Raw genomic sequence first — 23,141 nt, forward strand, 5'->3', positions numbered from 1 at the left:
TCTATAGACATGGTCCAGCTCATGGTTCCTTCGATTCTGAAGACAAAACAAGCATGGAAGATGAAGAGAACGACCCAGCAGATGTAGAGATGGGAATGCGAAAACGGAGCATTCTGGTTTATAGGACAGATTGTGAATTAGAGTGGTGAGGATAGGGAGAGACAAGATTGTGTTTAAGCCTCCTGACATTGGCTTGATGAAGAAGGGTGTGAAACTAGAATATTGATACAACGAGATTAAAATGGGCCAATAATTCGATTACAAAGGGTAAAAACATTCCTTGAAGGCCAATGTTATTCAACCAAACAGCAAGAAAACTTTACTTTGTTCTTCATAAATGTATCACAGATACTACTGGTTTTGATCCCAAACAAATCTGATTTCCATCAGTTCATAAAAGGCCTACTAAGCTGAAGTATTACCTTGAGGCTCTTAAGCAGGTGCAAGTGGCTGAAGAGCTTTAAGAGGGTTCATGATGACAGCATCGATAAGTCCATAATCTTTTGCCTCTTTAGCACTCATGAAGAAATCACGGTCAGTGTCTTGGTTTATCTTCTCCAGGCTTTGACCAGTCTGGTAAGCGAGGTAACCGTTTAGGTTGGCCTTGTGGTGCAGCATTTCATTTGCCTGCTCTCACACAATGAATTTGCCCGGTTAGTTTTTTTTTTTTTTTAAAAAGAACAACAAATTGATATCAACACAATCTAGTCTCTGCAAGAAGTTATGACAAAGGCTGGAATGAATTCGAAAAATGAAGATGTTGATGAATGACCTGAATGTCGATATCGGTTTGGCCACCTTGAGCTCCACCAAGCGGCTGATGGATCATTATCCTTGAGTTTGGTAGACTGTATCTTTTTCCTGCAGTTATGACAAAAGGGTTAGCTCTCATCTGGGATATTGAGAAGGATAGACTTAAACTAAATGTTTTAGTATGAATGAAAGGATTAGGAGACTACCTTTGGTTCCAGCACTAAGCAGAAAAGCTCCCATACTGTTCAATACAATTAACAAACACACAGAAGAGAGGAAGGTATTACAATCCATACAAACTAGACGGAAAAAAGGACTTTAGGGCTGTTCGTTTGGTTGCCGCTGGTACCGGCGGCAGCGGCAGCGTCAACATTCTGCGTCAACTCTTGTTCGTTTCGTTGACGCAGGAAGCTGCGTCTGACGCCGCGTCTCAACGCCGCGTCCTGCGGCTGACGCCGATAAAACCTGCGGTCGCGATATAGTATGCGGCAGCGTCAGCGGCAGCGGCAGCGTCTGCGAAACGAACAACAACTGTTTTCATTGACGCTGCTGCCGCCGCTGACGCTGCCGCCGCCGCTGCTGCCGAAACCTGCTGAAACCAAACGAACAGGGCTTTTGTTGTTTTCCAAAAACCATAAATGATAAACTGGTCATGTATCCAAAAGCATTAAGATCAGCTAATGAACAAAAAACAATCAATTGAGAAAAGACCCTGAAAACATAAACGCAGAATGATGAGAGTAAAAGGATGGTACCTAGCAGCAAGACCAACACAAACAGTGGAGACATCAGGTCGGATATGCCTCATAGTATCGAAGATAGCCATGCCTGGAGGACGAAAGAGAGAGAGAGAGAGAGATGGAAGAGTGATTAAAAAAAGTGAAAGAAAGTAAAAGGTAAGGAAGTGTAAATATTACCAGCAGTAACAGAGCCACCAGGAGAATTCACATACATGACAATATCCTGTCCAACAACATAAAGGAGCAAGCTAAGGAAAACATTGAGGAAGAAGAGATAAAAATTGAGTCATATATAATAAAAAAATCTGACCTTAGTAGGATCAACGGCATCAAGGTAAAGAAGCTGAGCAACGATGATGTTGGCCATATCATCATCCACAGCACCACCACAGCGAATAATCCTCTGAAATAAATAAATAAATAAAAGGGAAACATATTACTTTTTGATAAGCTTTAAAAAGAAAAAAGAAAGAGAGAGTGAGTATAAAAATTAAAGAAATACATATTGGAAGAGTTGGGTAATGATACTCTGGAAACGCTCTTGAACCATAGGAGGCGGTCCTTGAGCGTAGGCAGGAAAATAGGGAGAAGAAGGGACTTGTAAATCATCTCTGCCAACAAGCATTCCAGATTTAGCCTAAAATCACAGTTGAAGAAGATATGGTCAAGCTCAAAGTCAAAGGTATAATAACCTTATGGACCAAACTCCTTGAGGAGAGGGAGGCGCAGGTGTCCAGAGATTGCCGTCGGAGTATACAGCCTTCCGAGTTGATGATGATGATGATGATGACCTCTTCCAATTCTTTCTCTCGCTAACTAACTTGTTCGTCTTTCTGCAAGCAAACCAAAAAAAAAAAGAAATTCCTTCAAATCCCCCTGAGATATCATCGCAAAGAACAAACAGTGACCTTGAAGGAAGAGGGAGGGAAAGCTTCTGAGAATCGAAAGAGGAAGAGCCATTGGAGACGAATCCAGCTGTAATCCTGAGAGAAGAAGCCGACGATGTCGAGACGCATGCATGACCCATCTTCTTCTTCTTCAATTCCGTCACCGGCGATGAACTTCCTCCGGCCCCCTTATCCTTTTCCGCTTCCAACACTTAAAGCCTCTCTTCTTATTGACGGGTCTGGTTTTAACCCAGTGTTGGGGCGGGTCCATTTCAGCTCCGATTACATTTCTTACACGCAAACGCATTTTGTTTTTAGCTTCTCTACTTACAAAACGCGATTGTCACGGTCGTTTTTTTCAACAAGATTTATTTAGAAAAATTAGTCCTAAAATGCACATGCAATTTTTGTGTCCATTGATTGACTAATAGATAAAGTTATCTACGTCACAAAAGAGATAAACAACAACAACAAAATATGTTACAAAGCTTCTTGATAAAAGCATAACATTAGCCATGTGAAACAAACAGCCATAACATAATGTTACTTGTATATAACAACCACAAAAATATGTTATCAAAAACAAAATAAAATCTTTAATACATTATACCTTAGTTTTGACTCAACTGACTCAAAACTATAGCTTAAAAACTTCCATAAACCCGAAAAAAAGAAGAAAAATATATCAGTTAGAAGCAGTCATGTGAAGCTGCACAAGCGAAGCATAAACCCCACCATCGATTTTGATCAACGTCTCGTGAGTTCCTTTCTCAGCGATCACCCCGTTCTTCACCACGGCGATCACGTCTGCATTTTTAATAGTCGATAACCGGTGAGCCACAATCACCGTGGTTCGGTTCACCATCACTCGGTCAAGTGCGTCCTGGACCACTCGTTCTGATTCTGCATCAAGAGCGCTCGTTGCTTCGTCCAAAAGCAATATCTTCGGCTCTTTCACAATGGCCCGTGCTATAGCCACGCGCTGTTTCTGTCCTCCTGATAGCTGAATCCCTCTCTCTCCAACCACCGTTTCATAACCCTACTCAAAAGTGTATTGCTTGAGTCCTAAGTAAACTTTGAAAAGCAGAATATTTTTTTAGTTCCCTTACTTGTTGTATGCTAGAGATGAATTTGTGTGCGTTGGCTAGTTCTGCAGCGGCTATGATCTCAGACTCGGTCGCGGCCTCTTCGCTTCCTTTGCCATAAGCAATGTTGGCTCGGATGGTGTCGTTGAACAAGACAGGCTCTTGTCCCACTAGTCCCATTTGCTGTCTCAACCATTTCAGTTGCATCTTCTTAAGCTCAATTCCGTCTAGAGTTATATGACCGGAATCTGGATCGTAGAATCTCTGTAACAGAGAGATCACCGTCGACTTCCCCGACCCACTCTCTCCGACCAAAGCAACCGTCTAAAAGAAAAAAAAACAAGAAGACATAAATTTATCACTGTTCATAAAACTTGAGTGACAACATTTCTCTAAAGATTGTAGTACCTTTCCTGCACGAATGGTTAAGCAAAGATCGCGGAAGATTTGAATGTCTGGTCTTGCTGGATAAGTGAAACTTATGTGTCGAAGTTCAATATCTCCCTTAACGTTCTCCAAGACTGTCCCTGTCTCATCGCTCGAATCTATCTTCGATTTTCTATCAATGATCCCAAAGATAGACGCAGCTGCGACCTTAGCTTTGCTAGAATCCGGTGCGAAAGAACTCGACTGAGAAATTCCAATCGCTGCCATTGTCAATGCAAAGAACACCTGCAAGAATTTTGAGGTCAATATCCATTTCTTCTTCATTTGGCACAAGTGAGATTAAAAAGCTACTTTACCTGGAAGACATCGTTGAAAGTAGTCCTGCCAGCTTCAACAAGTCTAGCACCAGCGTAGAAGCTTGCGGCGTAGACACAAAACAGAATGAAGAAGGAGAATCCAAACCCTAATCCACTGATGAAACCTTGCTTTATCCCGTCTTTAATCGGACCTTCGCATTGCTTCTTATACATCTGCATCACCTTCTCCTCTGCACAGAAAGACGCAACAGTTCTAATACTCCCCACCGCATCGTTCGCTACCTGACTCGCATCCTCGTACTTTGACTGCATTCACATATCCACAACCCCACATAAGTTTCTTGACCCACAAGGAAACAAAATAAACCTAAACCATAAGTTTTATTAAACGGACCTTAGCGTCGGCGGTGAATCCTTTCATGAACTTGACTTGAATATAACCATTGATACCAATCAGAGGAAGCATCACTAAGATTATAAGCGCCAATTCCCAACATGCAGTGAACGCTATGATCAATCCAGACGCAGCAGACGCAGCGTTTTGAACCGCTAGAGACAACGCATCCCCAACCAGAGCCCTGATCAAAGCTGCATCAGCGGAAAGCCTAGCACCCAACGTCCCACTCGAGTTCTGTGGCTCATCGAACCACCCGACCTCCATGTGAACCGCTTTCTCAAAACACATGGATCGTATTCGTCGAATCAGTTTCCCTCCAGCAACGGCAAAGAGATACATCTGAGTGGGTGAGACAATGAAGGAAACCACTCCAAGAGCTACAAATATTAACGCCCAGAACTTTGAATCTCTCCTGAGCTCGTGAGCCGGTTTGAAGAAAGCTTCGATGACTCTTGATATCAAAATCCCGAAAAGCGGGAAAATAGCACCGTTGATTGCTGCCGCTACGGTTCCTAGAAGGAGAACCGGTATCTCCGGTTTATTCAGAGCAGCTATTCGGGTTAGCGACACTTTTGGGACCGGTTCTTGAGCCTCAGTTCCTGTTTTATCCTCTAGGCCTGCTCTACTGCTACCACCACCACGTTCTAGTCCTGAGGCTACTACATTCAAAGAATGATGACGGCTGCTATTTCCAACCGAAGAAGATGATCCTTCAATTGATTTTTTAAGACTCGAGTTCCGGAAAGACGATCCGGAAGCAGCATCTGATGTTTTGGCGTCCTTGTTAATCTCTTGTAAACGAATGAGCTGCGAGTAAGCTCCCTCGGGATCTCTCAACAGCTCGGAATGCGAGCCTTTCTCCACCATTTTCCCGCGGTGAATAACGGCAATCATATCAGCATTCCTAACCGTGCTTAACCGATGCGCGACGATAACCGTAGTCCGGTTAACCATCACTCTATCCAAAGCCTCTTGCACCACTCTTTCTGATTCCGCGTCGAGCGCGCTCGTTGCTTCATCGAGAAGGAGTATCCTCGGATCTTTAAGAATGGCTCTCGCGATCGCTATCCTCTGTTTCTGCCCACCAGAGAGCTGCGTCCCGTGCTCTCCCACCATCGTATCCAACCCCTGAGGCAACTTGTCTATAAACTTGGCCGCGTTTGCTAGCTCCGTAGCCGCTTTGATCTCTTGAATCGTCGCGTTCTCTTTCCCGTAGGCGATGTTCTCCATGATGCTCGACGAAAACAGAACCGGTTCTTGGCTGACCAACCCGATTTTGCTTCTGATCCATTTCAGCTGAAACTCTTTCAGATTAACACCGTCGATTAGTACTTGTCCGGCTTTCGGATCGTAAAACCTCTCGATCAAACTGATAACGGTTGATTTTCCGCTTCCGCTCTCTCCTACTAACGCGGCTGTTGCGCCGCTCGGGATAAACAGAGAGAACCCGTCGAAAATATCTTCATCCGGCCTAGCTGGATAGCTGAAATGAACGTCTTTAAGTTCTATGTCTCCTCTGATGTCTTCAAGAATCTTCCCCTTTAAGTCGTAAGCATCAATCAGAGGCTTTCTTTCGATCGTCTCGAACATCTTATACGCTGCGGATTGACCCGCGGAAAATGCGGTTACGCATGGAGATGTTTGTCCAAGCGACCTTTAAAAACAGAGCATTTGTATGTCACAAAAAAAAAAAATACATTATCTATATTCAAACAGAAGATATGTACAAGTGATTGATTGCCTTTGGGGGTTTATAACACTTACATGGCACCGGCGACGACGATGATGAGTACGTTGATGACAGCGCCACCGGTATAGCCTTTTTCGAGAATCATCTTCCCACCAAACCAAATAGCCAAAGCATAGCTGCTGAATAACACGAACAACATTATTCCCAGTCCTAACCCAGTCGAGAATCCTTGTTGTATGCTTGATTTGTACGCCGATGTTATGAACTTTTTGTACTTGTTTATCGCTTCTTTCTCTCCCGTAAATGATGCAACCTTTAAGAGAAAAAAAATGAAGAAACAAATCTAAGTTAAAGATTTATTTATTTATTTATTTACATGTAGGCTAGCTAAGGAGGAAGTTGAGTGTTATTACCGTTCGGATAGATCCGATAGTCTGTTCAACAACAGTAGCTGCTTTGGCATAAGCAGCTTGTCCCTGAGAAGAAGCTCGAGTGACTATAATAGCCATGGCTGCACCAGCCATTGCCAGGAGAGGTATTGAAGTTAACATAACCAATGTTAGTAACCATCCTTTAGCAAAAGCTAATGCAAATCCACCGATGAACGTTGCTATCAACTGAATAAACTTCCCAACCTGCAATATTCAATTAAAAAACTTTTTAAACAGATGGAGTCATTATATTTATATATATATATAAGCCTCCTTTTTTTTGCAATATATAGAGGAATTTTCTATGCTTACCTTCTCACCCATGGCGTCTTGGATAAGAACAGTATCACCAGACATTCTACCAACAACCTCCCCTGTGTTTGTTTCCACATCGAAGAATCCAATGTCTTGTCTCAGAATTGTTTTCAGATACATATTTCTTATCTTCGCCGCTTGTCTCTCCCCCGTTATCATCCAACAAGCCACCTCTACAGAAAAAAAAAAAATAAAATTACAGTTAAAAACTTCTGTTCCTGAGTTGTTTGTTTTTTGTGTGTAAAAGTGCAGTGGAGAAACATACGAAGAAAGGCTGCTCCTAGTGTTCCAATTCCAAGGTAGACGAATTTCACACAAACCTATTTATTAAGAGGAAACATTATCTATTTATTAAACCAAGAACATAATCAAGTTTTTTGATATTTTTATTGTTATAACAAGACATACCTTTGAGATAACATCAACGATGTCTTTGTTGTTCTGGTTCTGTCCAAAGGAATCAATGAGGTCACCAAACAACAATGTCATGAGAGGCAAACCAACACCATTCCCCATAGCTCCAACTGAGCCACATATCATCAAGAGAACATCGTAGGAATCCGCAAATGCAAATAGCTTGTAGAAGGGAACTGTCTTCGCCTTTTCATCCTTCTTTGTCTCTTCTTCTCCTCCCTCTCTGGGAGTTTTGGAAGTTGAAGGTTCGTGTGAAACAGAGTCGCCTTCTCCGGCGCCGTCACGATTCATTTTCGGCGCTGGTAGAGAAAAGAAAAAGAGTTCGAATACACAGATGGAGATCGACGGTATATAATAACAGAAAGAATGACTATAAAGGAAGGCACCTTTTTGACTTTTTCTTAAAAACCAGAAAAGGCTGAGAAGTTGGAGAATTTAGGAAAACATTTACAATTTGAATCCTTTTTTTAGAGAAACCTAAAGAGTTTGCCAATGTGAATCCAAAAGACCCCACTTGTGCAGAAAAAAGAAGAATCTGCTCCTTTTTTGTAATTACAATCCAAAGAGTTTTCCCCAATGAAACAAAAGTCTGTTATGGGACAAGGAGTCACACGTTTTGTACTACCCGAAAATTCAGGGATCATACTTAAATACGCAACTCAATTAGAAAATTAAAGATGAATGAAGAAGTTAAAAAGAGAACGGACCTGAAGATCTGAGATGAGCAAAAGATTTTGAAAACTTGACGCGAGACAAAACCGTGTAGTTGTCTTGAAGTTGTTAAAAGACTTGATTTAGTTCTTATTTTATTCAACTTTCTTCTTTTAAAGATTCCAATTTGTATCTGCAGAAACTAAAAAGCATTTTGGCCATTTATGCAACTCTTCTTTTTGGGTTCTGTGAAAAAATTGCTTCAGAAGCAAGGAGGAGTGTGATTTCATTAAACTAATCCTCACCGTCTCGATCGGTCAAAAAGCCTCATAATTATGCATTTTGATGTTTTTATTTCCTTGAACCAAACGCAAGAAAAATTCTACCTATGCCTCCTAAGAAGAAATATTTTATTTTGAAATTTAAACTATTTATGTACATTCAAATAATATCATGGGGCTTTATATGCAGAATTTTAGTGAACATACTAAAATTGAATTTATCTGATCTAATATATATATATATATATATATATATATATATATATATATATATATATATATATATATATATATATCCGATAAATTCAATTTTATCGGATCAACACATAATATATACATATATTAGGGATATACATATGTTTAATTCAGTTTCAAAAATTATTAGCTGTCAAATTAAACTATTCTGATTGGAGATAAGTGAAACACTTTTAATATATATTAGACTATAGCACATACTAAATATGATTTCACTTAGAGTATCTGAAATATAAAACTCTATATTTTAAAGTAACTTCATATGAAATGTAGTTTACTTGAATTCTACTTATTTTGAACTGAAAAAATGAATAATGAACAAAAATAAATAAATGTATTATTCTGTTTATGAATTAAATCTATTTCTATTCTATTATGGATTCGAAAATAAAGTAAAGTTTAATCATTAGTTTAGAGTAAGAAATATAGTAGATTGAAAATGCTCTTAGTAGTTGTTATTTTCGGGGGAAAGATTCTTAAAGCACTAGTCATTTAAACATAAATCATGATCAAATACTCTGCTTATTAAGGAGCCACTTGCTTTGAATTATCAGTGTGTGCAAGTATCAAGCGGTCTAAGATGAAAATTACGGAGGATAGAGATAATTTTCACTTTTGAGGAAGTTGGCTACTTCCTTGGCAACGAAGCTAAAAGTTAATTAGCAAAAAGAAAACGAAGCTAAAAGTCAACTTATATATATTGCAGTAAAACATAAATCAACCCTCAAGAAGTCAAGAGTGTATACATTCATTTTCTTGGCCGCTAAGACATTTTGATAAACTCCATTGTCATAATAATGTATGTACAGTATATAAATATTAGTATCTATGTTCAAGCATTGACTGATATTATACAAGTAGTGATTGATTATAATCATTCGTCCGTCTATATTGTCTTCCGTAGTAAGGAACACATGTCATGATAGTCCAATAATTATAAAATAAAAGTTAATCATAGCTTTTTTTTTTTTTTTTGTTTAAACCATACTTCATTAAAATTTTAAAAAACATTAGCCGACTACAGAGTTTCCCATCCCACAGCCTGAGTTAGAAAGCACAAACAGAGCATTTTTCGCACTACTATCAGCAGCCGAGTTAAAATCTCTAGAGATAAACTTAAAGGAGATAGAGTTTAGGGACTTGCTCAACACGCATATGTCATGGAGCAGTCCCTGGATTGAGATCACAGAAACATTTTCCGTGAGGAGGCCAACTAGACAGCGAGAGTCTGATAAACAAACTGCGTCCTTGTACCCCAATGAAACGGCCTGCTGTAGGCCTGATTTTAGAGCCAGTGCTTCAGCCACCAAGACTGATGCAGCATAGCGGCGAGATGATGATCCTTGGAACATAACAGCTCCCCTTTTGTCCGTGGCAACCCATCCCAGACCGCTGTCACAGGTAGTGCTATTCCAGGCCGCATCTGAATAGATGAGGATAGCGGTTTGAGGTACCTGCAGGGGTCGTGGGTACTGGTTCGGTGGTTGACAGTCTTTGGGCGAAACAGAGTTTACTTTGTGCTGAGGTTGGGCTGACTGCCATTCCTTTGCCAGCTTAAGCGCCTTACATATCATCTCTGATTCGGAAAAAGACTTATCTTCGAACATGAACTGATTCCTACTTGTCCACAAAACCCATAAAATCCACGGGTATAAGGGCGAAGTTTGTCCAGTTGGAGGAAGATTGATCATTCTTGTGCATCCTTTGAGTAGCTGGTCCATTGAACCACATACCTCCGGGCCTGGAACAAACAAAGCAGGGGCAAGTTTCCACACTCGTTTTGCGATCGGGCATGTAAGCATCACATGAAAAGTTAATCATAGCTTTGTAACCAAACCAACCTCATAGAAGTTAATGTTTATGTGCCGAAAAAGTAAATTTGAATGCTGACTACTCCTAATAAGACCAGGGAAAATAAAAAATGTTAACGATTTGATCTAATAATTATAGAAATCACATGTCAGATATTCAAATCACAGGTTAATATAAAATGTTGCAACTTGCAGGTGGGTGATTAAATGCAAGCTAAGAAAAATCTCAGAATCCTATATAGTAACTGTATACATTATACAATGTAGAAAAAATCATTTTGTGTGAAACTATACGTACTTAAAGATTTCATGTAAATGTAACAGTAAAAATAAAATACTAGTACTAAGTAAAGAGGGGATCAGTTCAAAGAAAAGAGAGTAAAGAGGGGTTTTAGAAGATGTTAATATGAGTATTTATTCTCTTAATAGACATGAAATGTAAAATCCCCCCAAGTCATGAAAGCAACTCGAACTAACTGCACCGTCACTGCTTGCGTCAGTGTTCAAACAAACACATCACACATGACGCTGACTACAACATGAGAATATTTTTACTATCTTGAAAATCAAACTGAATCTATTCGCTGTAAACGTGGGGGCCGCAATTCCCATGCCGCGCTTGCATTAAACTTGTATGACTACTTTTAACGTCGTCCGTATTTTTATGTCCAGATATCTTTATTTTTTGGACGACTCTTATTATCATTGTTAAGCTATCACATTTGTTATATATGGACCCTATCTAATACAAAGCTCTGGCTTGGACTTGTACATTTTTAACAATTAGGCCTTTAAGTGGCTTTTCTAATCAGCTGATTTACCTTCATTAAATTTTTTTAATACATTCTTTTGCTTTTTCTGATGGCAGTTTTGTATCTGAAATTATCTAAAACATTCTAAATTTATTGTGTATAATATATGGTTAGAGAGCTCCCTACTTCTTTTTTTTTTTGAATTGAATGTTAAATTTAATTCAAAAGAAAAAAACCTTGTTACAAGAGTTGTATACTTTTCCTATAATGAAAGCAAACTTTTAAATGAAACTCCTATTTTAAATTGCATCAAACTTCTATCTTGTATTGAACCAATGTTGCATTCCTTCTCCAATCTCTTTATCCCCTCCCCTTTGCACTAGAGTGAGCCTGTTTCTCATATTCTTATCAAGCAGTTTTATCAAAAGCCCTGCTGGAGCTTCAGCTTCTCCATGCCTTCTTCTATTACGTTCTCTCCAGATCATGTACACGGTTGCTTGAAACATGTACTTGATAAGAAACAAATGCATCCTCTTCCTTCTTGTATCTCTCATAATCCTCATCAATCCTTCCCAACTCACTGTAAACTTATCTCTCAATAATCCCTTCATCAAAACTCCCCAAATCTGCGTTGAGTAAGAACACTCAAAAAACAAGTGCTCAACCGTTTCCAGTGGCTCTGTACATAAGACACAAGATGTGTTTGTACTCCCATTCCAGCGTATCATACGATCTCCAGTCGCAAGCCTCCCTTTTATAGCTAACCATAAAATGAAAGCATACTTCGGTGTCGCATACTTGAGCTGCTCCCTACTTCTCTCATCACAGAATCTGGTTTAAGGTCACCAAGACAAAGACGAACTAAAAAAAACAACCATAAGTTTTGGCCGTGATTGACTGAACCCCAATAGGAACAAAACACACCAACAAGAATCTAAAAGTCACGCAAACAGAGTTTTTCTCTCTTTTCTTTTCAATTTAGCTGATTTGTCTAAACACGCCAACAAACTTTGTGTGAAGTGTAGTAGTATTTAAAAGAAGAAACCAGGGGAAAAAAAACCAGGAGACAGTGAGATTGGTCCTGAAGAGTCTGTTCTCTTTGGCAAAGCAAAACTACATAAAATCTATGTTTACCATTTGATTAGTTCGAAAATTCTCTCTCTCTATAAGAGCAAAAAGATGCCATCAATAGCGTCTGGTACAGTTTTAACCACCAATCCGCTGCCTGTTTCAGCAGAATCCAAACGTCTGCAACTTTTTCATCTATGCCTCATCCATCTTCTTCTTCTCGGAAAATGTTATGATTGTCATCTTCTTCTTCCGCACCTACCTCTGCAAAACTCCTAAACTCTAACAATGGTTCCTCGACTTCATCTGATAGACTTGAACAAAAAAGACTCGGCCAAGTACAATGGCATTATACATGAAGGACTCAACTGGCTCTTGGAAAACACTGGAAGAATGTCCTGATTTTTCATCACTGAATCTCTGTACTGAAAACAGCCATCTTCTGTTTCAAATTACTAACCTCTTCGTGCTTATTTGCTAGCTCCATCAACAACTTGATCCTTTTAAAAGAGACATTACTCGGTCTATGTCCCTTCTCAACCATCTCAAGCAAACATTTCTCAGCTTCGTCTACCTTAGCCAAATCACAGAGCAAATCCAAAAGCACATCCGAAACCAAACTATAAGAACCGAAACCTTTTCCCACCATATCTTCCCACAACCGCAACGCCATATCCACTTTCTCGTGTCTCTTAAACATCTTAATCAAGAACATACAAGACTGAGTATTTGGCAAACACCCATTCCCCAGCATTCTCACATACAGCTCCCAAGAACGTCCCAAATCATTCGATAAAGAAAGAACACGGAAGAAGAGATTATAAGTAGTGGCGTTGGGGGACAGACCTTTCTTCACCATCTCATCCACCAACTTATCTGCATCCCCGAGCCTCGTGGCTATGCAATAGTTTCTTATAGCAGCGTTGTAAGCAGGAACGTCAGGATAACACCCATACTCCTTCATTTCCTTCAAAACCTCTCTAGCTTTATCAGGCTGGCCGATTAACCCCAAACCGCCAATAATGGTAGTGTAAGTTATAACATCGGGAGTTACATCCTCCTCCCGCATCTGATCAATCAGCTTGTAAGCATTATCCATGGCCCTGTCCTTGCAATACACATCAATCAAGGAGTTGTAGGTAACCACATCAGGTTTGAGCCCCTTTTCTTTGGTCATTTCCTGGAAGAAAGCTTCAGCTTCTTCAGATGATCTCCAGCCAGACAAAAGTATGTTAAAAGTGTGCAAGTCAGGCTGAAACTGATGCTTCAAAGAGTGATACACATTCCTAGCATCAGTCATAGTCTTCTCTTGGCAAAGAGTTCTCAAGAGAGCATTGAAACAAGCACTAGTGTCGAAGAAATCAGGAACCAATCTCTTGAACTTCCAGAAAGACTCAACGGTTTGTCTGAGGGAGCACAGCTTAGCCACTCTGCCTAAAACCACTTGCATCGTCCTAGGCGTAATCAAAGACGGATCCTTTCGCTTAGCTTCAAACAAAACATCCCAGAGTTGATCGAACTTCCGACTTCTACCGAGGATATAGAGCATCGTGTCGAGAGAAAAGGAGGAGTGGTAAAAGCCTCGTCGAGCACCAGCGTGCCTGTACAACTCCAGGGCTTGAAGAGGGTTTCCGTGACTGAACCTAACTCTTTTCAAAACCCTATCGATTAAGTCCTTCGACAAGTGGATTCCACTGGAGCTCAAGGATTCCTTCAACTCTCCTTGCAGATTTGAGGCATTGATCATCCGGTAAACAGTTTCCGCGTCGTCGTCTGGCAGGAGCTTCTTCGCATCCGAAGAATGTATTGCCACACTCTGAAGAAATGATGTAGAGCGACGGAGACTGGGAGGAACGCGAGAAGCACACTGCGGCTTGACTATCATCATCGTTTCAGCAAGGAATGGAGAAGATGATGATGATCCAAAACTAAAACCCTATCGAAAAGTACCGCAACTGGTCTTCTAAGTCGACAAATCTAGAAAGCCCAATTTACTTTCTCATGAAACCTGTGGCCCGTTCACTCTTTCACATGTTGCCTTCTTATGTTGTATATTTGATTTTGTTCAAGCAAATATTCAATTAATAATATCATATGTTCCCTTGTATCCTTCAACATAACTGCAGCACAAAACAAATTACTAACCAACAATTTTCCCATTATGGAATTTTTTTTTTTATTTTTAACTCAAGGAAAGGAGGGAGACTCTTCTTCTTCACTTCAAAAAAACATGCCATCTTTAATTGGTTTCTTGAACTGGAACTGAGCTTTTATTGTCGACTGAATCTGTACTAGTAGTTTCCTCGGACACTTTGAAGAACGTGTAAGACAATATCAAGTTGTTGATTCCGTCCATTCTTGAATCAGTCTCAAACTCAGGATCAATGTAGAAGAACACCTGCCCAGTTTTTACAACGAAAAAGATAAAGAAAGATGAAGGTCTTAGTGGGCTCTTTGATTTTGCTCAAGGAATATATCAAGCAGAGCCAAGAAGGAAAGGGTAGTCACCGGCATGTCAATCTGTTCTCCAGGAAGAAGTCGCTGTTCCTCAAAGCAAAAACACTGTATCTTGTTGAAATAAACCCCTGCCTGTGTGTTCCGAGAACCAACGAAAAGATGTATTAAGGGAAATTGATACACTTGATAGTCAATTCACCAAGGCTAATATATTGTTTAAACCTTCATGGGAGTGACATTGTATGTGGAGACTCCGGTTATTGGGGCTGAACTTTTGTTTTCAGCAGTGTAAAAGGCGAGTGCGCTTTCTCCAGGCTTTACTCTCACCTATAACACAATTCCAAAACCACAAGACATACACACACACACCTACATTAACAAATCACCAATACTCTTCTTGACTTATATATAAAGTCTAAACAAACCTCTCTTTGAGTTGGAGTGAACTTCCACTGCATCCCATCTGCAACATCAGCATTGAACTGCACCACAATCTCCCTGTTTCCGACACAAAAAGTGACTAATAAGCTAGCACCTTCACCATACACACATATTACCAAAAAGAAGACGGTTTATGAATGGGTCCCTTAACACCACCTTTCAGTGACGGTGCCAGAATCTGAATGTCTAGCAATCTTCTCCTCGACAGTCTGTAGTAGTAGTATGAGTCCCAAAAAAAAAAGATTAGGACAGAGACTAAGAATAATCGTGAAAGGAATAGAGAAATGGTTTGACTTGTATATAAAAAATATACCTCTTTGCGTTGAACAGTACCTCCATAACCAGTAGCTTGGCAGAATGTTCGATACAAAGGCACAGCAGCGTAAGTAAGGCCAACCATGCCAAAGACAACAGCAGTGAGATAGTAGAGCATTTTCTTCGATTTGGTTTCTGTTATCGAGTGAGTAGAATACTGGCGATGAGCACCACCACCAAGTAACATGGATTTAGAGTGGGAAAACGAAGATGAGCTTCCCCAAAGCTCTCTCTTGCTTGGGAGATTATGATGATTGCCATTAAAAGCTCCATAACGAGAGCACGGAACAAGAGGCACAGTCCTACACAGGCATCTCTCACAAGCTTAACTAACTAACTCTTAATTTAATACGAATCTTAGGTTGATGATGATAACAAGTGCAAATAAAAAAAGATACAACTTTCGCTGAGGAATTTCAACAAACAGTTAATATGCATTTCAGGGGGGGGGGGGGGTTCATTTTACCTCGATGTTCGATGAATGTTCTCTAAATACGAAGAAAATCGAGTCCCTCTACATGCCTTGGACCATGACATGGCCGAGTCGGAATGGTTTCAATCGATCGACACTACAAAAATACGAATCTGCACGAGAAACACCAACTCAGAAAATATTACTTTGAAAACTAAACTTGTTTTGTCCACTTCCCAATCGTGATCGATTCGACGATGCCAGGAAGAGTGAGGAAGAAGGGAAGAAGACTTACCGGTTAACGAACGACGGCGTTCGCGATTTACGTTGGCGGTTGAGATATCAAAGACGTCGCATGAAATGAAACCATACACACAATAAAGCCTACTATTCAAACAACGACTTGTCTGCTGTCTAAAGAAATAAAAAAGATAATCCCTTTCTTTTCAATTTTTGTTCACTCACATGCGTCCAATTTAATTGTAAGCCCACTTTGTTATGCCGATGGCCCAATTAGGAAGATATACAACATCAATACAACAGTGCATCATAGAGTATTTGGCCATTGGGTTAGATCCAAATTTAGAATTGGTTCATAAACACACACACCTAACGTCAATAATACATTCCATCAATTTTGATTATTTTGTTTTCGCACATCTATAAGCCCAACACCCATCTTACCACGACACGCCTCGCCGTTTCATGGACACATTTCTCATGGCAGTCATGTTCCTTACTGTGATATTATTACAAGAGTCAATCGCCGTTTACGTTCAAAAGAATAACTTGCATACTACTGATGTTTGTGACTTATTAATACTTTATCGTGTAAAACTATACATTTACATGGTGTAGTATTTTGTATAACAAACCAACAATCATAATACTTATGAAGTTTTGAAGAACTCGAGACGAGGTACATCTAAACGGAGAGAGTATGTAGCTGTTTTGTAGTCACCCCATGTGAATGTATTATATCTTCGTGGATTCTCCGGCGATACCATTTCCGGCAACGGTGATATTATTGCATCTAACGGCGGTGCCGCAAAATACATCGCTGACATTCGAGATTTTCCTGCCGTGTTCGCCAATACCCTGTGCCTCACGCTAGTAAACCTCCCATTCGTCAATGCCTATTATTTTTTTAACAATATTAATTAGAAAATTAAGTACACAATCTTAATTTGTGACGTTAGTTATTGCATGCGAGGGAAATTGACCTTATTTTTAAAAAAAAATGTAAATACGATTTAACAATAATTAATTGTTTTTAAGAACTTGCTAAAAATGGAAACTTTGTTTTAAAATTACCTGAAGGCAGTCACCGACCAACACGTAGAAGCATGTAGGGTCAGATGGTACAGGGATCCATAATAAGCCGTCACGTGAGCAAACCTCAAGGCCATCTACGTCGTTGGATCTTAACACCGTCAAGATCTGAGGGTCAGAATGCTCCCCGAAACCTATTTGGCTAAAGCCTCTCAGCGCGTACGGTGCGGGTGGATAGTGATTCAGTCGCAGGATTGAGTCGCTACGGACATCTCTGATTAGCTCACTCACCTTGGTAGATCTCTGGCCCCATAAATTCTCGGCCGTTAGATCAATTATCGCACATGCAAGATCTTTAATGGCGCGTATGTAATCGTTTGTGGCCGAGCTACAAAAGTAAAATATACGTGGCATTTAGTCAGCACGCTCAACAATTGCTGACGCAGAGAGCAAATGTAGTGATAGATATCAATAACAGAGAAAAAGGAAAGGCATGGTCAGAGGAATGTTCGAAAGTGAGGGACCCTACGCTCTTTTTTACAGGTTGTCACTTTAATTATTGAACAAGAAGAATGAATAACAGATCAAATCTTGATTTATTGACGTTTCGAATCGTGATTCTTTGACGTCCCCAAGTGTTTTTGTGTTCATGCACAATCGTCCATTTATTGACCGAGTCTATTCAATTATTATATCACTTGTGACGTGTCACGTGTGTGTATAATCTTCATCCCAAAATTAATAATAATCTATTTCGAGATATATTTATTTTCCCACAAAACAAATCATAATGTATCACTGAATTTTACAAGAAAGTAGTATTATCTAGAAAGATATCTTAAATTTCGACTACTACGAAAGAAACTGATAAATACAGTATATTGTAGTATACAAAAAATTATGCCACCAAATTAGGGGGGAAATTATATAATTTCAGTTAATCAACCATTTCGCGGTCCAGGTTGCAAAAGCACTTTCACATTAGAAAGGCTTAATATAGGAAAACAAGTGTTGGCATTCTACGTGTAACCACATGCCAATATACTATGAACCAAGAACAAAATCCAACCATCGTAGATTAATGATTACAACAAATTATCAGGTGAACCGGCATTAGGTTGGTACGATTATTTATTTGTACTAAATTAAATACTATAGTATAATATAATAATAATAAAGGAGCAAAGACTGATAATAATTAAAAGCCGTGTCGTTGTTCAAAAAATAAATAATTTAAAGCCGTGTCTTATGGTTTGTTTGTCTGAAATATTAGTATATGTGGGTTATGTCTAATTTGTTTTTTTTTGTATAACTTTGTCTAATTTTTTTTCAGATATAAAATTAAAATGTTATGATGTACGTATGGATAAAGACATGCATTATCATGATATATATAAATGCAAACGTTTAATATGTATTTTTCGTCTCTTTTTGTATGGCAGGAAATAAACTAGGTCCAGTTACCATTATATCTACTTGCAATATATATATATATATAAATCTTTATAACTTTACAAATTAGAGTTAGTTCAAAACCAGTAATAAATACCAAAAAGGAACAAACTTTGTTATACATACCTGAACTTGAAGGGGTCATCATGTGAGATAGTTTCAGATTTATCAGCGACAGACGTTGGGTTTGCATGGAGAAGAAGATACTCAAGCTCACCCAAGTCTCCATTAAACCCGATGTTCTTGCATCCGTAACCGAATGGACTCGCGGGACCGGCTCGTTGCTTCTCCGTGCCCGGTTTATTAAAGAACTCTTCACCCTCACGCTCAAATCTCCAAATTATCTCCGGTTTAACTCCATGGTTTATCACCTTGAAAAACCCATTAACCTCGCAGGCTTTCGTGATTTCCTCCGATAGTTTTGACCGGTCGAGTGAAGAGAAATCAATCACAGGGAAGTTACATTTCGGCGAGGCTTTCGCCTTCTTTCCGGTGGTTAGAGACGGTGTTGAAGAAGGCAAAACCATGTCCTTTTATTTTCAAACGAAAACAATTTTTTAAAAGAAACAAGTACTAGTAGATAACGAAATCAGGAGGTTTTGATATGAAATAACCCGATACAGAAGAGTAATGTATATATAGTGTATGAGAAGCGCTAGATGAAAGGTAGGTTTGGATAAAATAACTATTTTTAGTTAAAGCAATTTTCGATTTTCTAGTAATGCTATGGTTGCCATACCGTTAATAAATGGGGAAAATAAAAGTAATCGTCTCATCATACATATCGCGTAAGGTGGGCATGCAATCAATGGGGACGGTCGAATTTTCAAAAACAAAATTATTGTCATAATTTTTTTTGTCTATAAGTTATGCATATAACTCCATCAAAAAAATGTTGTAAGAATGTGTATTACAAAAATATGTATATATTCAGCTTAAAATCTCATTTTCAATTGGACCAAAAAATATCTTATTTTCAAGCTAGGTACACTTTTAAATTAGATCTATGAATTTTTTTTTTAGCATTTTATTACATTTGACGACCTAGTTATTATTGAATTTGGGTAGATTAAAATTTGGTGTAGAAAAGTAGTAGATGTTGATGTTTAGTTCTTCAGATAATTTAAAGATTGAGCACTTATAGCCTTAAATTACGGGTTTGGTTAGTCATAATATTGATTTCTTGGTATGCAGTATTACAAAACAAACGCATGAATAGTATAAGCATACCAGTTGATGACTAATTTAGACCATGATTAGCTCCAATCTCTTAACTGAGATTTTTAGTTTCGAGTAATAGACGATTCTTAACCTTTTTTTATATTTTAACTAAGAAAAGCTTAGTCAAAATTTTTTAAAAAAAAAGATTAAATCATGAGTTAAGAACCCCGACTAAGAGACGAGTGTTAATCATGCTCTCAAGCCATGTTTATTGGGGGTTTTTAGGGTGGAGTTCTTAGCGTAATATAAGAACCGTCTCTTAACTTTAACTGAAAAACTAAGAATCGTCTCTTAAAACTTTTATTTAAGAGTTGGTTCTTATTTTTTTTAGTTAAAAGTTAAGAGATGGTTCTTATATTATGCTAAGAATCATATTCTAAAAATCTAAAAATCCATGTCAATACATAGTAGTCCGGTCATAAATGCTTGATACTGATAAGTCTGGCAAAGTTAATATTAAATTTTACAACTATAGTTTTAAGAGAAATTACTTATAATGACTCTAATTAATTTAAAAATGACTAGAATGACTCATATTAAATTTTAATTACTAAACTAAAATGGGATACGTGCAAATTTACTAAAAAACCCATCTCTAACCTTTTTTTTTTTTTTTTTAACCACAAGTTTTCCTTCGAAAAAAAAAAAGGAGGAGAAATATATGTTAAAATCAAGTTAGGGATTAATTAGAAATGAAGCTTTGTTTGTCGGGTCTCTCTCTCGACATTGACGAAACCAAAGTCGGAGCAATCTCCCATGGAGAGTAGCCGTCGCCCGTATCCACTCCAACAACATATCCTCCGTCACAGCCGGCTTCGATTTCGCCACCTACTCGTCAAGTCGCCATCGTCCTTGTTGTGTAAACCCTAGGTCTTTGATTTTAGATCGACGAAATTGAAACTGTAAGTGCTAAAGATTTGTCTTCAACTTTGAATCGAGTTTGTTTTTAATACTTATCATTTGTTGTCGGGACATGGAACCTATGAAGATCGAATGGAAATGCTTCGCAATATTGTTCCATATATCCGGTAAGAACTATTTTTCCTCCTGTTATATCATACTTTATAATTTTCTATGGGTTATGATTTGCTTGAGAGGAGTACGAGATATAAATTTACTATTCCAAACCAACATATGAAATTTTGCTTCTGACCTTTGTATTTAATTAGTTATATCCCTATCCTCTTGAATTGATGTTTTAAAAACCATCCTTAACTTATTTCCAGACCAGATGTTTCAGAACTGGAGACAAAACTCTCAAGATTCTCTCTAATCCTCAGCAAAAAGTCGATGACTTGGCAGCAAAGGTGTGTTTTGGTTGCTCCACATTATGTATTGACTATAAAACTGCATGACTAACTAGATTAATACGCTGTTTCATCGGAGTTTAAATATTCATCTGTGATGTTTACATCTTTTATTATTTCACCTAACCTATATCACTACCTGAATTTGTTATTAGTTAGCTTCTGGTTCTGATGTAGCCAAGATTTCAATATCATCAAGTATTTACTAGTTAACAGAAGGCATAAGATCCAGATTGATATAACTTCAGGTAGTGATATAGGTTGATGAATAATTTATTTGTGATATCTACTTCTATATAATTTCACAGATATAGGTTTATATAATTGCACAGAAAAATATTTCACCAAACTGTTTCAGATAAATGAATATTTCATCTGTGATGTCTAGTTCTATCTTAATACTTTGATTCTTGTAACGCCGATGAAAAAAAAATGAGTTGTGTGTTGTTTTGTGACAGTCCCTAGGTAACTTAAAGAACCTAAGAGACTCACATGCTGCACTTTCGGTTGGAATATCAGGAACAGTAGCTGGAGAGCCATCTTCTGTAACTAGATAGTATCTGAGTGTCAAGCCGCATTAACTGTTCTCAATCAAAACCTTGGAATCCTCTTGGCTTCTATAGCTCGTGAGCTAGGGGAGCGCGGAGCGCATGCAACTGTCACGATGATCTACTTGATATTAGGTTATGTTCATCAGTAGTCCTACTGTTTAGCTATTAGAATTCATTTTCTGGGCTTTGTTATGGTGATGTAATCGTTTGAACTCTTTTTTTTTATCGTTTGAACTCTTTATCTTGTGTGTTGCCATCTACTCAATATAAAAGCAAAGTTTCTCATGGCTTCTTGGTAAGTTTAGATTTTGATTGGTAAGCTACATATTATGAAATTGTATAAGATCCAAAACCATAAACTTATGCAGAACTGCAGTTTATGGGTAAGCTTCGCAAAGTGATACACAATTAAAGAAGCTCCTGTTACTATACAATTACAGAAGCTCTTGTCGTATTCTTTCAAACGCTGCCTCGAACGCCATCTAGGCTTTCCCCGAGCAAAGACCTGAAAAGAAAATCAATGTATTAGATGATTCATGCGGATTCAATGAGCAGTACACAAATTTGACATATAACTAATTAGAAAGAAAGGATGAATGAAAGAGATGATGACAGTTATTCACAAATTTTACTTAATTCTGATTTTACTTAACCTAAAAATAAACCAGAAATGAAATTAGTGTAAACCATGTCAAAACTGAACATTAATTAGGTTTGGTTGACATAAACCCATAAGTTTTTCAAAAAATCTGCCACAACATAAATTAAAAAATCTGTCACCACATAATATAAAAAGTCTACCAATTATTTTAAGTCGGATATATAAATCTGCCATAAGAAAATAAATCGAACATAAAAAATAAATTGATCAGAAAAATCGACCATTTATAACAAATCTGTAACCTCGTTCGCCAGACATATTCTTATAAATCGGTTTTCTATTTAAATCGGAAAATTAACTCTGTCGTGACAACAAATCGAACGTTTCTAAGAAAGTCTGACACCACTTTAACGGTAGATTTGTTTTTCTAAACAGATTTTATAAATAGACTTATTATCTGATAGATTTATTTTTTTAAAAAATAAATCTGCCGACGACCAAATGCTAAGGATACTTTGGTAATTTTTTTTTGTTATAACTATGAATAAGGATATTTTCGACCAGAAAAACATTATAGTAATTTTTTAAAAATATGAGTCATTCTGGTAATAATACAATTAATTTGAGTCAATTTAGTAAACTTTCCTAGTTTTAATCATAAGAATTGACGAACAAGTTTTTAAAAAATCTTCAGAATAACTTCATAAAATTGAATGAAAACAAACATATGGGGGTGATTGGTTGTGCTGTAGGAAGTGACTTTAGATTTAATTTTCACTACAACTTTAAATACTACCAATCATGCTTTATCTTAGTTTTTAAAGCTACAACCAAAAAATTAAAGCTACAGCAAAAACACACAAAAAATGGCTGTAAAC

The 23,141-nt window shown here is 38.1% G+C and overlaps 6 protein-coding genes and 1 long non-coding RNA gene across 9 annotated transcripts; 1 reads left to right on the forward strand and 6 right to left on the reverse strand.

Moving 5' to 3' along the window:
* Positions 1-205: 205 nt before the first annotated feature.
* Positions 206-2,679, reverse strand: LOC103836649 (ATP-dependent Clp protease proteolytic subunit 5, chloroplastic). The gene is made up of 9 exons (XM_009112947.3): positions 2,402-2,679; positions 2,186-2,326; positions 1,996-2,104; positions 1,804-1,896; positions 1,671-1,716; positions 1,509-1,581; positions 960-994; positions 773-861; positions 206-627 (listed from the first exon to the last, which is right to left on the reverse strand). The coding sequence occupies exons 1-9, from the start codon at positions 2,518-2,520 to the stop codon at positions 433-435; spliced, it is 900 nt and encodes a 299-aa protein (XP_009111195.1). The 5' UTR covers positions 2,521-2,679; the 3' UTR covers positions 206-432.
* A 159-nt stretch (positions 2,680-2,838) lies between these two features.
* On the reverse strand, positions 2,839-8,568 carry LOC103836650 (ABC transporter B family member 11). Of its 3 annotated transcripts, none has more exons than XM_009112948.3 (11): positions 8,124-8,568; positions 7,411-7,715; positions 7,268-7,322; positions 7,000-7,175; positions 6,670-6,891; positions 6,331-6,569; positions 4,564-6,220; positions 4,209-4,475; positions 3,874-4,137; positions 3,490-3,789; positions 3,066-3,419 (listed from the first exon to the last, which is right to left on the reverse strand). In XM_009112948.3, exons 2-11 carry the CDS (start codon positions 7,705-7,707, stop codon positions 3,066-3,068), a joined length of 3,831 nt encoding a protein of 1,276 aa, XP_009111196.1. In that variant the 5' UTR covers positions 7,708-7,715; positions 8,124-8,568. The 3 variants fall into 3 exon arrangements, with proteins under 3 accessions (XP_018509384.1, XP_009111196.1, XP_009111197.1); XM_009112949.3 differs by lacking the exon at positions 8,124-8,568 and adding an exon at positions 7,803-8,064; XM_018653868.2 differs by lacking the exon at positions 8,124-8,568 and having other exon boundaries at positions 2,839-3,419; positions 7,411-7,707.
* Positions 8,569-9,428: 860 nt separating this feature from the next.
* On the reverse strand, positions 9,429-11,890 carry LOC103836696. The gene is made up of 2 exons (XM_033277677.1): positions 10,445-11,890; positions 9,429-10,344 (listed from the first exon to the last, which is right to left on the reverse strand). Exon 2 carries the CDS (start codon positions 10,322-10,324, stop codon positions 9,614-9,616), a length of 711 nt encoding a protein of 236 aa, XP_033133568.1. The 5' UTR covers positions 10,325-10,344; positions 10,445-11,890; the 3' UTR covers positions 9,429-9,613.
* A 217-nt stretch (positions 11,891-12,107) lies between these two features.
* On the reverse strand, positions 12,108-14,181 carry LOC103836652 (putative pentatricopeptide repeat-containing protein At1g02420). Its single transcript, XM_009112950.3, has one exon. The coding sequence runs from the start codon at positions 14,120-14,122 to the stop codon at positions 12,644-12,646; it is 1,479 nt and encodes a 492-aa protein (XP_009111198.1). The 5' UTR covers positions 14,123-14,181; the 3' UTR covers positions 12,108-12,643.
* A 112-nt stretch (positions 14,182-14,293) lies between these two features.
* Positions 14,294-16,334, reverse strand: LOC103836653 (cytochrome c oxidase assembly protein COX11, mitochondrial). Its single transcript, XM_009112951.3, has 8 exons — positions 16,155-16,334; positions 15,914-16,032; positions 15,446-15,749; positions 15,289-15,341; positions 15,117-15,189; positions 14,914-15,018; positions 14,743-14,823; positions 14,294-14,632 (listed from the first exon to the last, which is right to left on the reverse strand). The coding sequence occupies exons 2-8, from the start codon at positions 15,982-15,984 to the stop codon at positions 14,474-14,476; spliced, it is 846 nt and encodes a 281-aa protein (XP_009111199.1). The 5' UTR covers positions 15,985-16,032; positions 16,155-16,334; the 3' UTR covers positions 14,294-14,473.
* Positions 16,335-16,628: 294 nt separating this feature from the next.
* On the reverse strand, positions 16,629-20,268 carry LOC103836654 (gibberellin 2-beta-dioxygenase 6-like). The gene is made up of 3 exons (XM_009112952.3): positions 18,710-20,268; positions 17,174-17,519; positions 16,629-16,995 (listed from the first exon to the last, which is right to left on the reverse strand). Exons 1-3 carry the CDS (start codon positions 19,108-19,110, stop codon positions 16,750-16,752), a joined length of 993 nt encoding a protein of 330 aa, XP_009111200.1. The 5' UTR covers positions 19,111-20,268; the 3' UTR covers positions 16,629-16,749.
* Positions 20,269-20,467: 199 nt separating this feature from the next.
* On the forward strand, positions 20,468-21,947 carry LOC103836655. The gene is made up of 4 exons (XR_626806.3): positions 20,468-20,706; positions 20,793-20,832; positions 21,031-21,111; positions 21,570-21,947. It is a non-coding gene; the product is annotated as an uncharacterized LOC103836655 (long non-coding RNA).
* The last annotated feature ends 1,194 nt before the right edge of the window (positions 21,948-23,141 follow it).

This window comes from Brassica rapa, chromosome A08, assembly GCF_000309985.2.
Source record: "Brassica rapa cultivar Chiifu-401-42 chromosome A08, CAAS_Brap_v3.01, whole genome shotgun sequence".
NCBI classification, from domain to species: domain Eukaryota; kingdom Viridiplantae; phylum Streptophyta; class Magnoliopsida; order Brassicales; family Brassicaceae; genus Brassica; species Brassica rapa.